The following is an 18250-nucleotide window of genomic DNA, read 5'->3' on the forward strand; positions in this document are numbered from 1 at the left end:
ATTATATAGAAACTATCATTAATCTCATTTTACATGTGAGGAAAAAAAAAAAGGAACATATGTTTACTTATCTTGTTCAAATCCATACTGAAATTGACAGTATTAAACAGAGAGGCCTGATTCCAGAGTCTCTGCTACTAACCGGTGCATAATCCTGCCTCTTCTATGGGTTGGAGATGAAGATAGTAAGAACAGTTGTGAATAAAATACAGGCTTACTAAGTGCCTAAAATAGGTAAGACAGATCCAAGTGCTCCCATTTCTCCTTAATACCCAGAATATTTTATTCTACTTCTCTTTTCATAGCCTAGTAGATAATTTTAAATGAGAAAAATTTTATACCCCATTAAGTAGCAATACAGTTTCCATTTTCATTAAATTGCTTATTAAAAAGAAATATGAAAATATTAGATTGTAATGTGGGTTTTTATTTTTATTATTTTTTTTATTTGTTGTCTGAGAATAATGCTTCTATATCATCAGGCTTCTTTCTTCTCTCCTTTTGTCCTATATCTACTTTGAAGTCAGAAGACATTTTTAAGTCATTAACCAGTTTAAAAAAAAGGAAGAAAGAAAACAGAAACAGAACCGGAACCTAATAGGCCTGCTGATCGGTCAGAAGCACCTACTCAGTGTCAAGCTGCTGCTGGCATATACCTCACTGACTGGAAAAATAAGCCATGCCCCAGGCCCCATGGGAGGAGGAGAAGGAATCCTAGAGATCCGAGAGGGAAGCTGATATTCAAATACAAGCCAGCAGGAAATGGACCATTTTTCCCACTAACAAAGAGAAGCAACTATTCATAAAATTATTGACACTTTCCTCTCAAAATTATTATTTTCTTTAAAAAAAAGCATTGGGTATATCTGATTTACAATGTCTTAGTTTCTGGTGTGCAGTCAAGTGAGTCAGTTATACATATACCTTTAGCGTCTTCTCCCATATAGGCCATTACATAGTATTGAGTAGAGCTCCCTGTGCTATACAGTAAGCTCCTTTTCTGTTTTGAAAGATTTATTTACTCATTTATATGTGGTTGTGGTGGGTCTTCATTGCTGTGTGCAGGCTTTCTCTAGCTGCAGCGCGCGGGGGCCTCTCTTCCTTGCGGCTCACAGCTTCTTTTTGAAGTGGCTTTTCTAGGCCATGCAGGCTTCAGGGGTTGTGGTGTGTGGGCTTAGTTGCTCTGAAGCATATGTGATCTTCTTGAACTAGGGATCAAACCTGTGTCCTCTGCATGGCAGGCAGATTCCTAATCACTGGACCACAAGGGAAGCCTCAGCTCTTATTATTTGTCTATCTTATATACAGTAGAATGTATATGTCAATTCCAGTCTCACAATTTATCCCTCCCACCCTTATCCCCTGGTAACCATAAATCTGTTTTCTGTATCTGTGATTCTACTTCTGTTTTGTAACTGACTTTGTTTGCATCCTTTTTTTAAGATTCCACATATAGCTGATGTCCTGTGGTATTGGTCTTCTTGTATCTGACTTACTTCACTCAGGACAACAATCTCTAGATCCATCCATGTTGCTGTAAGTGGAGTTATTTTGTTCTTTCTATGGCTGAGTAATATTCCATTGGTTTTGAAGTCAATGGGGTTGCAAAGAGTCAGACATGACTTTAGCAACTGAACAACAACAAGAGATTTTGATGATGGCCATTCTGACCATTGTGAGGAGATACCTCATTGTAGTTTTGACTTGCATTTCTCTGATAATTAGTAATGTTGAGCATCTTTTAATGTGGTCAAAATTATTAATAATATGCCCGTTAATGCCCGTCTTGATTTGGCATCATTTTGTCTTCATAATCTCTTCTAGCTTCTTTCCACATTTACCATATATTTCAACAAGTTCCTACAATAACTTACTAAATAGTAGTGTATGTTCTGCTGTTTTCTCAAGATAGCATTCTTCATTTACTGACTCTCCCTCCTTTCCTATTTCCTTCATTTCAAAATATTTACTGAGTAAATATCAAGCATAGACTTTGTTGCAATGTCCTTAAGATCTAACCCAATGTCACTGTTCCATGATGCTGGTCCTGATGTAGTAATTGATCTACTGATCTCTCTCATGCCCTATCTTCCAAGAGTGCTAGATAAGATTCTATGTATTCTAATGACATAACTAGCTTTTGCTTTTGCATGGTTATAGACACTGCATGATAGTATTGTGCTGTTTGACAACTTTTTCTGTTTATAAATATGCACATGGCTTATTTTTTATATTTAATGACAATATATTATCTCAATGCACTGTTATACTTGCCAGTCTTTCAGTGTGCTCCTGACTATGGATAAGTGCCTATATCTGCATCTATGACTGAGGGATTTCCTCCACCCCATCCCCAACCACTAAAAGACATTCTGGTCATGCTCAGGGCCAGTGGGAAGTGATGAAGAATTACCACCACCTTGGAACAGGGAGGCCTGGCGTGCTGCGATTCATGGGGTTGCAAAGAGTCGGACACGACTGAGCGACTGAACTGTGAACTGTGAACTGGAACAGGCCCCAGCCTATGATTTTTGGGAATCAGCATGCCACAAGCAGTATTATTCTAAAGTATATGATCTCATTTTCATATTTTTTCCCATGGAGCTGTCTCACTCTCAGTTGTGGATAACTTGATAATGGACCCTTTACTGACCTTCTTTCCTTCCCTGACTCACTTCCCTAGTCTCCTTCTGGTATCCCTTTCCCCTCTCAAATAAACTAATTTTGCTTTGGGGGAAAAAAAAGAAAAAGCACTTACCATAATGTATTAAGAGTAAATATAAACTAGCCTATCTCCTTTACTGAGGGAGTCCAGTCAGTTTTGCTTCTTGTATGTCTGCTACAAAATGTCAGCTATGATCAGTGAAAAGGAGGGCAGGGGGTGGGAGGGCAGATGTTAAATAACAAATGCAAATACCTGCTTTCAAAGGTCCATATACAAAAGAAACATTCCTAAGTTAACTGAAAAGTCTGAAAGGGAATTCAGATCATCTCATTTCAGATGCTCCTTCATTCTCTAACACCAATGTCTAAAGAATTTTTAAATTAAGAAAAAGAAAAGTAAAACCCTTTAACATCAGATTAATTAAATGCCCTAGGGCCTCATAGGCCAATACAGTCAGCACTGCCGAAGGTCCTGCTTGAAATGCAGAATCTCAAGCCCCATGCCAGACCTATGGACTCAGAATATCCTTTTAACAAGACATATGGGTGGTCCCTACATTATGTTAAAATTTATGAAATACCAACAGACCATCCTCATCAGTAAAGCTGAGTATCATTATTAAAATAACCATAATTGAATAGGCAGTCTATGAGACTGTGTTTGATTACTACCAAACTCTTACAGATTAACATTAAATCCAAGCAGTATGCAAATAAAAGGGCTCAGATAAGTGAAAATATTAAATATAAGATCACAGTTATCCACAATGCACCTAAAGTAAGAGCAAATGCAACACATGAGGAAAGGGGGAGTGTTATAATACTGACCTAACAGTTTCTGCTCAACTTGAAACAAAAAGAAAAATCCAGGACTAAATTCAGTATTATTATTTTAGAAGATTTTATAGATTTTCATGAATAAATTATCAGTATATCAGCATATCAAATTTGTACAAGATAAAAACCAAGCAAGAAACCAAATTATTTAAAGCAAAGGCTTCTTACACAACTAATGAGATTAGAGACAGTATCCATTTATTATTCCCATAAACAATACGTTAAAGGCAGTTGGAAAGAAAACTATCATCTTCCCCATCTTTGTTCCAAGCAATGGTCAAGTGCGATTATATTAAGAAATTGCATTTAGTTCTTGGTCTCTACATTCTTTTTTTTTTTAAATAAAGAAACTTATGTAAAACTTTATTAGGAAAAAAATGTATCCCAACAATTTCATTTTTAAAAAACTCTATTCCTTTAGTACTTCATTGCTATATAAATACTTTAAAAATATGAGTTCTCTCTAGAATGTTCGGAAGATCCTTTTGCCTTTGTATATATGTGTGTGTGTCTGCGTGTGTGTATACACACACATTTGCCTAAAATGAAGAAAATGAACTAACTGTTCTCCAGGCTTCCCAAACAACTCTATATCATAAAGTTTTATATATTCTGGAGACTACAAAGTATGAAGGTTTGAATTTAAAAGTTATGATATAATTCTTGAATGCGACTAAGAACATCTATTTAACTTATATGAAGAGTACATCATGAGAAACGCTGGGCTGGAAGAAGCACAAACTGGAATTAAGACTGCCGGGAGAAATGTCAATAACCTCAGATATGCAGATGACACCACCCTTATGGCAGAAAGTGAAGAGGAACTAAAGAGCCTCTTGATAAAGTGAAAGAGGATAGTGAAAAAGTTGGCTTAAAGCTCAACATTCAGAAAACAAAGATCATGGCATCTGGTCCCATCACTTCATGGCAAATAGATGGGGAAACAGTGGAAACAGTGTCAGACTTTATTTTGGGGGGCTCCAAAATCACTGCAGATGGTGATTGCAACTATGAAATTAAAAGATGCTTACTACTTGGAAGGAAAGTTATGACCAACCTAGATAGTATATTCAAAAGCAGAGACATTACTTTGCCAGCAAAGGTCCATCTAGTCAAGGCTACGGTTTTTCCAGTAGTCATGTATGGATGTGAGAGTTGGACTGTGAAGAAAGCTGAGGGCCCAAGAATTGATGCTTTTGAACTTTGGTGTTAGAGAAGACTCTTGAGAATCCCTTGAACTGCAAGGAAATCCAACCAGTCCATTCTAAAGGAGATCAGTCCTGGGTGTTCATTGGAAGGACGGATGCTAAAGCTGAAACTCCAATACTTTGGTTACCTCATGTGAAGAGTTGACTCATTGGAAAAGACCCTGATGCTGGGAGGGATTAGGGGCAGGAGGAGAAGGGGATGACAAATAATGAGATGGCTGGACGGCATCACTGACTTGATGGACATGAGTTTGAGTGAACTCCGGGAGTTGGTGATGGACAGGGAGGCCTGGTGTGCTGTAATTCTTGGGGTCACAAAGAGTCGGACACGACTGAGCGACTGAACTGAAGAACAATACCTGTTTAGACTCTGAAAAAGTGATCTGGAATTATCTTAAAAAATATATTTCCCTCTAGAAATAAAAGACAAAAACAATTCATTGATAGTGGAATGGCTGCAAGAAATTTTATAGAATTAATTTCATATACAATCTCATTTGATCCTATTAAATAACTTTGAAGTGTGGGTATTGATATTATCCACAGTTTACTGACAGAATTAATACCCGACAAGGCTATGCAACTAATTAACCTTAATTTCCAAGTAAGAGAAAGATGCTTCCCTGATAGTTCAGTTGGTAAAGAATCCGCATGCAATGCAGGAGACCCCGGTTTGATTCCTGGGTTGGGAAGATCCCCTGGAGAAGGGATAGGCTACCCACTCCAGTATTCTTGGGCTTTCCTTGTGGCTCAGCTGGCAAAGAATCTGCCTGCAATGTGGGAGACTTGGCTTCGATCTCTGGGTTGGGAAGATCCTCTGGAAAAAGGAAAGGCTATCCACTCCAGTATTCTGGCCTGCAGAATTCCATGGACTGTGTATTCCATGGGGTCACCAAGAGTCAGACACAACTGAGAGACTTTCACTTTCAAAGGAAAGAAACACAAATAAAGAACACAAATCCCCTGACTGCAAGCACATACTATTTTTGTCACATCAAGCTACGTTCACTAAGGAAAAAGAAATACACAAAATATATATTCAGAAGATGATGCTTAGGGTTGACATAAGTAAGACTTTTTACACATGGATTAGTCAAAATTGTAAACTAGTCTTAGCTGTGCTATTTTCTCTTTCTCTTGTAGCCTGCAAAGCACTCTTAGGCCCCATAGTAAGTGTTTCTTAATTGTGCCAAGTTTTGTCTAACTTGCTGCAAGAAGCACTGAATAAACTAAAAGATTTCACCCCAAATATTATATAATCATAGAGTTTCTACACATATATAATATATCCCATATGGATTTTTCCAGCCTCGGGAATTTTCATGCTCTACTTCTAGAGGAGTGGAGTAGCAATGGTTGGGGCAGGATGGGAGGCTATGCTAATCATGATTTCACAAAAGAGAAGATTATTGGTGGTTGCTGGAGGCAGTGGATGGGAGGTGGATGAAATAGGTAAAGGGGGCCAAATGGTACAAACTCCCAGTCATTAAAGTTATGGGGTTGCAATGCACAGCATGGTGACTGTAGTTAGTGATACTGAATGCAAATTTAAAAGTTGTTAAGAGAATAAATCTTCCTTAAAAGATCTTATCACATACACAACTGCAATTATTTATGGTGATGGATATATACTAGACTTACTCTGCTGATCACTTTGTGGCATATACAAATATCAGATCACTATGTTGTACTCCTGAAACCAACATACTGTCATTTGTCAAGTATATCTCAATAAGAAAAAAGGAAGAGATTACGTGATTGGGAAGAAAATTGAAAAATGCGTGCTTGTGACTGTAAATGTTGGCTTCTGCTGAAGTAGCATGGATTCTGAGCATTGAAATGAGTTTCGTTGCCTACTCAAATAATGCACTCCACTTCACCTTCCCAGGTTATTTCATCACTAGCAGTAAACTGAGTTTTACTCTTGGTTGCTGCTAAGTCACTTCAGTCGTGTCCAACTGTGTGTGACCCCATAGACAGCAGCCCACCAGGCTCCCCTGTCCCTGGGATTCTCCAGGCAAGAACACTGGAGTGGGTTGCCATTTCCTTCTCCAATGCATGAAAGTGAAAAGTGAAAGTGAAGTCGCTCAGTCGTGTCCGGCTGTTCGTGACCCCATGGACTGCAGCCTACCAGGCTCCCCCGTCCATGGGATTTTCCAGGCAAGAGTACTGGAGTGGGGTGCCATTGCCTTCTCCATACTCTTGGTTAAGAAACCACAAATCTTTTTCAGATTGAGAAACAATTACATCATATAATTAAATTCTCCTTCTGAAGGCCTCTTAGTGGTGAGGGCGTGAAGAATAGAAAGGGCAAAGAGAGACAAATAAGGAAGAAACCACAAGAGGAGACTGTGGGGGAAAAATACATTACTTTTTAGAATGAGCTTGGCATCTCTGTGGGAATCAGGTATATAAAAAACTATACTTGAGTGTGAGAAGGGGATTCTTCAATAATCAGAATTCTGTAAGAAGGACAATGCCTGCTTTGGAATGTTGTAAACCTTAATCACTGAATATTTACAACCAGAGTCAATGGTTTTAGGGATGTGTATGTGTGCTAAGTTGTGTCTGACTCTTTGTGACCTCATGGACTATAGCCTATCAGACTCCTCTGTCCATGGAATTTTTCCAGGCAAGAATATTAGAGTGGGTGGCCATTTCCTCCTCCAGGAGATCTTCCCAACCCAGGGATCGAACCCTTGTCTCCTCCATTGCAGGTGGATTCTTTACCACTGAGCCAAAGGGAATCATTACATTAGGGATAATAGCCAATACTGTGCAAGAACTGGAGTTTGGTGTGTTACAGGATCCTTCTAATGTGAAGGTTCTATATTGTTGAAAATTTATGTAACAAGTTAATCTGATGTGTTTTTGAAATGGGGTTTGTTAAATTAGAATGACAATAGTAGGGAAGAAGATACAGAAGAAGACTCCCAGTATGCACTGCTAACAGATTCTGCTCTTGCCTTCATAAGCAGAATATTCCTTTTTATAAACTATGAAGTTTACGGAGAATTTTCCTATTTAAAATGATTCTAAATTGTTTCTGTTGCAGCAGCTTTCCATTCAATTACTTTCAGAGGTAACTGCTTTCTTCTTTTTTTATTATGCGTAGTTTAAGAAACATTCTAGTAACTGAGTAACAGCAGTGAAATGAAATGGAATGGAATTAAAAGTTAGGTTCACAAATATGCTTCTTAAATGTCTCCTGTCAAGACAAAGGAGAACATCTAAATGTATTACCAAAAGAAGTACTCAAAGGAAAACAAAAATCTGCCCTTGTTTTCTAAAATTATGGTTGGCATCACCATTAAGATAAAGGATATAGAAAACAAGGCATTTAAAAACTGTATGATGCATGAAATTGCTGTGTGTTTTCTTCATTGTTCTTTTCATTTTATATTCAAAATAAAGAATTATGTTAGCACAGAGATAGTATTGTAATTGCTTTCTATTTTAATTAGAGATGAAAAGCTATCTGGGGATGGCACATGTCCCTGAGCAGCATGCCTAATGCTCAAATTGACTCTATGAAAGGTTATAATTGCTAATCTATAATTTCAGAACTTAAGACAACTTCTGATCAGAAGCACATGTTGAACTTTTAGAGTACTCAGAAGAAACTGATGTCTCTCACTGGGAAAAAAAAAAAGCTTAAATGTATTTAAAATAGAAGCATTTAGCACCTAAAGAAAGCAGTGCAGCAATTGCTGGCTGTTGTGCCTAGACCCGAAATAGCAGTCCCTCTGTCAAGGGCCACAGAAAAAGGTGATTTTTCCCAAAGTCTCGTGATGGTGCCACTGTTCTATATATGATCCAAGCAGGGATCTGTGCCAAGTCAGCTGAACCTCGCAAAGACTGACGGCCACTCACAGTGGGAGGAAAGTTTGATAAACCCAGACATATATGCAAAATTATGGATAGAAGAATGGGTAGCAAAGGTCAGCAGTTCAAGGCTCATTCTAATATCTTAGACCCAAGAAGAAATGTTCTAGGGCTGGCCTAAAGTTCATTCTACTCACTTTGATTTTTTGCAGAAAGATTCACACTTATGCCTTATTCCCTAAATTCCTTAGCCTTTAGACCTTTTCTGAACAAAGACTTTGCAACGCGTAATGGTTGTCCATCTGCTACAATGGTAGCACAATGGTGAGCAAATACTGCAGAGTCTCTTTCCAGAAACTGGTGACTGGCTACATGCAAAATAGTTAGAGCTCATTCAGGGATGGCAGATAGATACCAACTGTGACTAACTTTTAGGAGTTGCTTGGAATGAGAATGATGCCCAGACTAGATCTAAGCTCAGTGGAAAAGAACCCCATGAATCATTAGCAAGGGAAGATAGGCAGGCATAGGGTATGGGGTAGGGACACACAAAGAGATTCACTTTTTTAAAATGTATTTACAGTACCTGGCTTAAGTCACTTAACGTGTTTTATTTTCCTATGTGATAGGCCATAACTTTTTTCAAATTATGAATTAATGATAAAATGTGATTAAAGTGGTAAAATTTAAAAATGTTAAAGTTATAAACATTTTATAAAAATAATTTCTAACAGAATCATCAATCTGGCAGTCATAGACTACACCTGAGTTTTCTAATAAGTGAACAGAGTAAGAAAGAAAACACAGAAACTTGGAATAAGCACAGTATTCTCAATAACAGCCAGAGATGGCTCTGCTTATCACTGCCTAAACATGCTTAACATGGTAGAAGGTGAGGGCCAGGATGTAAAGCAATGGTTCCTAAATGGTTAAATTTTGGATATGTATAGATCATTTGATAATGTGATAAATTATATAAGGTCCTCTCCAAGAAAAATGCCATATGCAACTCTATAAGAATTATGAAAATATTCTGAGGAATCAATATCGTCCTGAAATTCATCCACTGACTAAATGCCTTTGAAGTGTGAAGGAATCTTGGTCCAATGGAAAAAACCCACTTTGCTCAGTGCCTGACAGATAATGCATTCTCAACCAATAATTTCTGAGGACTAAATGAACATGAAGTCTGGAACTCAGACTGAAGTTCTGTCATCACAGAATAAGGCACTTTATAAAGTTCTGCATTTGGCTTCTTTTAAAGACCTGCACTTTAAGTGCAGTATACTTTCACTATTTGGAATATTTTCAACATTTTTGGAGAAAAATTAAAGTTTAGTAGACTTAAATTTGATATGACTTCTGCTAAGAAACATGCATATATTTAAAACATGTATATATATTCCATTATCTGGTGAACAATAAGAAAATAAGTCAGGCTACTTGGCTTTATGTTTTAAAGCACGGGGGAGGAGCAAGTCTGAAAAGTTGGGTTGATTTGGGCAAGGTCAATTAAATTTCTCCTTTTTTTTTTTTTTTAAACTGCAGAACATACTTTTAAAACAGTATTGTAGTTTTAAAAACTAGTAGAGGAGATAATAAGAATATAGGGAGTTAGAAAAGAATCTGCTGTTTCAAGCAATTGCCAATTCTAAACTAAAACCATCTTATTTTTGTAATAACAATCCTTATATTTTCAAGCAAATGCATTGAATATTAGTTTCTGACAGATTATTTTTATGTTGACAAGTTATATTTCCATCTATGCATATTTGCCCTTTTAATACTTTTTAAATTTAAAATATTTAAAATACTTTTTAATTGGAGGGTAATTGCTTTACAATGTTGTGTTGGTTTCTGTCTTGCAATAAAGCAAATCAGTCATAATTACATATATATCTCCTTGCTTTTGAGCCCCCCTCCCCCACATACCACCTCTCCAGGTTGTCACAGAGTGCCAGGCTAGGCTCCTTGCGTTATACAGCAACTTCCCACTATTTATTTATTTTATATATGTTTATATATATACTTATAAATGTCAATGCTACTTTCTTAAATTTGTACCATCCTCTCCTTCCCCCATTTTGTCCACAAGTCTGTTTTCTATGTGCCCTTTTAATCTCTGAGTGCAGTAGAAAATATTTCTGAAAAGTATAATCTATAAATCCCCCTAAGAATCAAAGTAGAAATATAGCTGTGAAAAATGTGACATAGTAGAGTCACAGGACTTAGAATAACATTCTGCCACTTACTAGTTCTATTATTTCAGACAAGTCTTTTACCTTCTCTTGGTCTTGTTTTTCTGATACACGATAAGGTGACAGTATCACATACCCTGAGTGATCATAGTCTTATTTTGAGGCATGAATGGATGGCATCACCGACTCAATGGACATGGGTTTGGGTGGACTCCGGGAGCTGGTGATGGACAGGGAAACCTGGCGTGCTGCGGTTCATGGGGTCACAAAGAGTCAGACACGACTGAGCGACTGAACTGAACTGAGGAAACATTAATGTAAATTGTTTTGAAATGACCAAAATGACAACAACAAAAAGTAAGTATTCATAAATGAAATTAAATGGATTACATTTCAAAGTAAATGTTTAAATTGCCCATAAATCATTTTTATGGCAAATTAAAACAGTAATTTTCATTTTATAATTTCTCAAGGTTTGTTACTGCTTTATTGTATGCATTGCTTAATTACTGCAATGAACTGAACTGTCTCCCCTAAACTCATGTTGAAAGCAAACCCCTCAATGTGACTATACTTGAAGACTGGACCTATAAGGAGGTCATTAAGGTTAAATGAGGTCATATGAGTGGGACCCTGACATTGTAGGATTAGTGTCCTTGAAAGGAGAGACATCAGAGAGCTCATTAGCTCTCCTCCATGTGAGGACACAGGTTTCTAACAGAAACCTGTCAGACTTATCCCAGATTTTCCAGCCTTTAGACTGTGAGAAAATAAATTTCTGTTCTTAAGCCACCAGGTCCATGGTACTTTTTATGTCAGCCTCAGCAGACCAACATATTTACTTAAGTGTTAAGTCCTTCAGTTGTGTTCAACTCTTTGTGAACCCATGGACTGTAGCCCACCAGGATCCTCTGTCCATGAGATTCTCCAGGCAAGAATACTGGAGTGGGCAGTCATTCCCTTCTTCAGGACATCTTCCTGACCCATGGATCAGACCTGAGTCTCTTGCATTGCAGGCAGATTCTTTACTCTCTTACCACCAGAAGCCTCTTTCATTTATTTTAGTTTCCTTAATGAGAATGCCCAGTTCTCTGGATATGTCTAAAAAAGCCTTAATTAAACACATTTTTTTTCCTTAATACACTGATGGGATAGGGAACTATGGTTAACAATGGGGTATTGTATTATTCAGAACTGCTGAGAGTAGATCTAAATCACTCGCTTATACACCCAGAAAAACAGTTAACTATGTGAGGTGAGGGATGTTAGTTAATCTTGGTAATCACTCCACACTGTATATCAAATCATCATGTTGTATCCTTTAAATATATGTGATTATTTTTGTCAGCTATTCTCCAAGTTAAAAATCCAAATCAAAAATAATGCATATCAGGTATCAATACATTAATTTTTTCAATAACTTTAGTGAATTACTTTATAGTTGGATATGTGTTCAATAAAAACTATACTTCAAGTTAAAAATAAAACATTTTTCATCCAAGCATAAATTAAAATTGTAATACACATTTTTTGTCATAATACACAGTTCACAGTTTTAAAACTTTTCCTTTTATGTTGGAGTATAGTTGATTAACAATGTTGTGGTTAGTTTCAGGTATACATCAAAGTGACTCAGTTATACATATACATGTATCTATTGTTTTTCAAATTCTTTTCCCATTTAGGTTGTTAACTAATATTGAGCAGAGTTCCCTGTGCTAATAACCAACAGAAGGTCCTTGTAGGTTATCCATTTGAAATAGAGCAGCATGTGCATGTCAATTCCAAACTCCCTGTCTCTTCCCTCCCTCCTCTTCTACCCTGTAACCTTAAGTGTTTTCTGTAAGTCTGTAAGTCTGTTTCTATTTTGTAAATAAAAGATACCTTTATAAATTTTGTAAAAAAGCAGAATATATATAATCTATATATTATGATTATATTAATCACAAAGCAGATATGCTTAACACAAAAGGAACTAAATAGCAATACAAAAAGAATATAGTATATGAATACTAAGTTAGAAAAAGTGAAAAAGAAAATAATTGTTAAATATTTTATAAATCCTAGAGTACGTATAGAAATTGAATATAAAAAAAAAAGACAGCACTTTTGGTTTGGGCTACTTAAAAAAAATTCTTTCTTAAAATAATATTTATTTATTTAAATAAATATTTCAAAATGTTGAGTATGTTCCAAGTAATGGGTTTTAAGTGTTTTGGGTTTTTGTTTGTTTGGCCTTATATATTTAGACATGTTTTGAAATTTTTCTATAATGAGAAAATAATACTATCAAAATTTTTAAAATAGGTATATGTAAAAGTAAAACAGAATAGCACAATGGAGTGTGGGTATTCCAGAGACTATCGACTCCAAATTGAATTAAGGAGGATAAAAAGTACTCAAGTCCTGGACATATAATCTGCAGATCCTCACTTCTTTCCTTAGTATAGAATGTTTACTGCTACTGGCTGCCTTCCTCAATCAAAAGCCAGCCCTCAAACATTAATAAGGGCACTGAATTTATTAACCTGCCTTGCAACTGTCAGCACATTCCATTATTTTTAAGATAAAATTCATGTGCTTTAGTAGTAAGCACTGCTCCTTCAAATACTATCTTCACTAAAAACCATCAAATCTATTCAAAATTGAATAGATGCTCAGGAAACTACTTTCAGGGAAATAAAATATTCTACTACTTATCTCAAGATTCAGCAAGTTATTACCAAAAATATTTTGTGGACTTATTTGAATAAGTGCATAGATAGGTTCTGATCACAAAATTATAATGTTCCTACTATCTACTGCCCTGGCCTATATATTCATGTGCATGTACATATGTATGTATATTTTCACTCATTCAATTAACATGTTCATACAATATCTAAAATGTATACTGTTGATATAAAAGTAAGCAAATGAGATATGAATGTAAGCTATCTCAAGATGAGTGAATGAGTACATTATAGCAGAAATTGTCTGGGTGGTTCTCCATTAACAATTAGGTTTCTTTACTTCTAAAATAAGCAGTTTTTCACAGCAGAAGTTGAAAACACTGAAGTCTCACTTTTATACATCAATGCACACCCAAGTTTGGGGAGACTTCTTAAAAATGTACTTCTTTTATAAAAACTATGACACTTAAGGACAAACGTTTCCCCCACACCCTTTCTTTGACTCTGTACAGAGTCACATAGATCTTTAGACACTATTATTGTACAATGAGGAATTAAAGTTTAGAACAAGTCAGTTATCATGATATGAAAATGTCTGAAATACAGACAAACAACTCTGAGTCCTTGCTGACATAGTTTAGCTAATAAATAAGTTAATTTAGCTAAAAAATTGCCATGCTTCTAGACCTCCTGCTATTGGATGTAATAAAAATTTAGAGATTAAATTGTTTGGGAAGAGAATATGGGATGACATTCTAATTTATGCAACTTCATGGTCTATTCATACGCAATTCATCTGATTTCATATATAAATGTTTTCAAATTGACATAAAATAACAAGGCTTACAAATAATGTCTCACATTTTCAGCAAATCCTGATTTGGATAATTTCTGAAAGTTGATAAATTACTAATCTATATTTGAAAAAAATTGAAATTGTTAGTCACTCAGTCATGCCTAACCCTTTGCAACCCTATGGACTGTAAACAGGCTCCTCTGTCCATGGAATTCTCCAGGCAAGAATTCTGGAGTGGGTAGCCATTCCCTTCTCCAGGAGTCTCTCTGACCCATGGATTGAGCCTGGTTCTCCTGCATTGTAGTCAGATTCTTTACAGTATGAGTCACCAGGGAAGCCCAAAGAGCTGTCATACAACAAAGAAGTAAATCATAGAAAATTATTGGATCTCCTTATTCTTTTCTCCAAATTTTCTATTATAACTCTTCAATTTGAGAATGGATATTCAAAAAATTTTAAAAGCTTCATATGATCTTCTATCTTTACATAAATCTCCCAGCCTAATACCCCAAACTTATCAGTGCTAGGGAGCCTGGAATTCTTTTATTATATTCCTAATCTTATTATGTCGAGCAAATCAAAGAACTAGACATTTCTTTGCAAATGTGAACATGCACACACAGTTGGTTTGGGTTTTTTTTTCCCCAATTTCAATTATTTGTTGATGACTGCAAAAAGCTAAAGCTGAGCTGAATGTAACAGTCAAGATACCCTGAGCATGAGTCTCAGTATGAAAGATTGAAGGTACACAGGAAAACATTAATACCTTGGATTTTCTACTTTTATCTATTATATACAATGAGCAGAGGGCTGAGATTCAGAGAGCATTAATGAGAATTAATTCACATTTTCCTTGGTGTGCTAAAGAACATTTTGTTATAAAAGAGGTTAAAGGAATGACAGGGAGCATGTTTATGAATGACTAAATGGTAAAATATTCCCAGATTCATGACTTGCATGGAATAAGAATTTAATAAATATTGGTTCTCATGATAGGAACACCTTTGCATGACTCTAATCCAAAAGTAAATGTGTCAGAGAAAGTGAGAAGTTATTTTTTACTGTTTTCAACAGAAAAACTAAAGAATTTTCCAAACATTAAATAACATGAAGAATTATCTCAAATTAAACCTGAAGATAGACTGGAATGATCATTGTAGTGGAAACATTTTTGAAAAACAGATATTACACATAAATTAATTTATATTTACTTATTAAACAAAGTATTATTCCTAGTACTAAAAGCCTGCTGCTGCTGTTGCTAAGTCACTTCAGTCGTGTCCGACTCTGTGTGACCCCATAGACGGCAGCCCACCAGGCTCCCCCGTCCCGGGGATTCTCCAGGCAAGAACACTGGAGTGGGTTGCCATTTCCTTCTCCAATGCATGAAAGTGAAAAGTGAAAGTCGCTCAGTCATGTCTGACTGTTCGAGACCCCATGGACTGCAGCCTACCAGGCTCCCCCGTCCATGGGATTTTCCAGGCAAGAGGACTGGAGTGGGGTGCCATTGCCTTCTCCACTCAAAGCCTAAAATATTCTATTATTCTACTGCATTTGGGAATGCAGGTATACCACAAACACAATTAAAGGCTCAGCTTCTCTGCTCAAGGGAGATAAAAGGAAGTATCTGTATTAGTTTTGTCTTGCTGCTATAAAAACTACTTTGATCTCAGTAACTTAAACAACACAACTAATTCTCTTAAGAGTTTGCAAAGTTGGAAGTTTGAAATGAATTTTATGGAGCAACATCAAAGTGTTGAAAGGGTTGTTTATCCAAAGAGGCTATGTGGGAAAATCCTTTGCATTGTCTTTCCTCCTCCAACTTCTCCAAAGGTTACATAATCTTTTTTTTTTTTTTTTTCACTTAAGCCATCCTGTATTACTCTTATTAAAATCTTGTGCAATATACTCAGGATACATCTAGATAACTTAGGATAATCTTCCCACCTCAAGATCCTTAACTTAATGACATCTGCAAAGTCTCTTTTGCCATAAAATATCACATTCACGGGTTCTAGGGATTAGCAAGTGGATATATTTGAGAGGCTATTAGTCAGTTAACCATAATCATAGTTTGTGATAGATGGCTACCTGCAGTCTTGGAAAGTATAAATAATGAAAATCAATCAACCATGATTAAATATGAAGATTATAATAAAAAGACTAATGCAGAGATCTCTGAAAGTCAAGAATGTAGGTTGCCAGTGAACCTGATCTCTCGAAAATTGTTCAAAATATGCTCACTGTAATGTAAGCATTCTGAAAGGCAGTATTCCTCAATGTTGAATTAAAGTAATTGAAGTTTACAAAGAGACTTTAAACACCTTGAAATGAAGTCTGCCTTTGATTAAGAATGTACCCAGGAAACCATATCTATATTTATCTCCATTAATTAAGTAAGCAATAAAATGAAAGCACCTTCAATTCAGTCAAATATAACTCTAATTCCTATGAAAACCTGGAAATTAAATTTAAGCTAAATAGTATTATAGATAAGTCTAGGTATTGAACCAGCCAGTTGAAGGAGGTAGGAAGAAAGATGCTTACCTTAAATAATAAATCCTTCTTTCCATAACGAAGCTCCTTCAGCTGGGATTGGACTTTTTTTGACTGTAAGAACAAAAACATGAATTACAGAATTAATTTCATTTACATTTTCAAATGTCAAGATTAAAATTCCTTTAACTGCACAAGAATGAACTTTGCAGCCAAACAAAAAAAAAGAGTTTAACTAGTCTAGAAGTGAAAGCGAAAAGCTTAATCTCTGCTTTGGGAGTCAGACATCCAGCTATTCTAGGCAGGAAGAAAAAACCAAAACCTGTTCAAAAAAGTGTAGTATTTAAAAGGTAATATTTAAAGAAAGTGGCTTATTGTTCCCCTCTTCCACCCTCCCTAGAAAAATTCACACACACAGAATGAGTCACCTAGGCATACCCACTGAAAGATGAACTCCCAATATGCTACTGGAGATCAGTGGAGAAATAACTCCAGACAGAATGAAGAGACAGACCCAAAGGAAAAACAACACCCAGTTGTTGATGTGACTGGTGATGGAAGTAAAAAGTCTGATGCTCTAAGAACAATATTACATAGAAACCTGGAATGTTAGGTCCATGAATCAGGGTAAATTGAAATTGGTCAAACAGGAGATAGCAAGAGTGAACATCAACATTTTCTGAATCAGTGAACTAAAATGGATAGGAATAGGTGAATTTAAATCAGATGACCATTACATCTATTACTGTGGGCAAGAATCCCTTAGAAGAAATGGAGTAACTTTCATAGTCAACCAGAGGTTAAAGCGTCTGCCTGCAATGTGGGAGACCTGGGTTTGATCCCTTGGTTGGGAAGATCCCCTTGAGAAGGAAATGGCAACCCACTCCAGTATTCTTGCCTGGAGAATCCCATGGACAGAGGAGCCTGGTGGGCTACAGTCCATGGGTCGCAAAGAGTCGGACACGACTGAGCGACTTCACTTTCACTTTCACTTTCATAGTCAACAAGAGAGTCCAAAATTCAGTTCTTGGATGCAATCTCAAAAATGACAGAAATCTCTGTTGGTTTCCAAGGCATCCATTCATTAATACAGTAAGACAAGTCTATGCCCTGATCAGTAATGCTGAAGAAGCTGAAGTTGAACATTTCTATGAAGACCTATAAGACCTTTTAGAACTAACACACAAAAAAGATATCCTTTTCATTATAGGGGACTGGAATGCAAAAGTAGGAAGTCAAGAGATACCTGGAGTAACAGGAAAATTTGGCCTGAAGTACAAAGTGAAGCAGGGCAAAGGCAAACAGTTTTGCCAAGAAAACACACTGGTCATAGCAATCGCCTTCTTCCAAAAACACAAGAGAAGACTCTACGCATGGACATCACCAGATGGTCAATACTGAGATCAGATTGATTATATTCTTTGCAGTCAAAGATGGAAGCACTATACACTCAGCAAAAACAAGACCAGGAGCTGACTGTGGTTCAGATCATAAACTCTCTATTGCCAAATTCAGATTTATATTGAAGAAAGTAGGGAAAACCACTAGACCATT

At 36.4% G+C, this 18250-nt stretch overlaps 1 protein-coding gene across 1 annotated transcript in view; it reads right to left on the reverse strand.

The window, feature by feature from the left end:
• LUZP2 (leucine zipper protein 2) overlaps positions 1-18250 on the reverse strand; it is a 519252-nt gene that overhangs the window by 106230 nt on the left and 394772 nt on the right. Inside the window, exon 7 of the mRNA XM_040255642.1 lies at positions 16748-16810. Within this exon, the coding sequence (XP_040111576.1) occupies positions 16748-16810 (63 nt within the window). The remainder of the gene's footprint in view (positions 1-16747; positions 16811-18250) is intronic.

This window comes from Oryx dammah, unplaced genomic scaffold, assembly GCF_014754425.2.
Source record: "Oryx dammah isolate SB20612 unplaced genomic scaffold, SCBI_Odam_1.1 HiC_scaffold_15, whole genome shotgun sequence".
Taxonomy (NCBI): Eukaryota; Metazoa; Chordata; class Mammalia; order Artiodactyla; family Bovidae; genus Oryx; species Oryx dammah.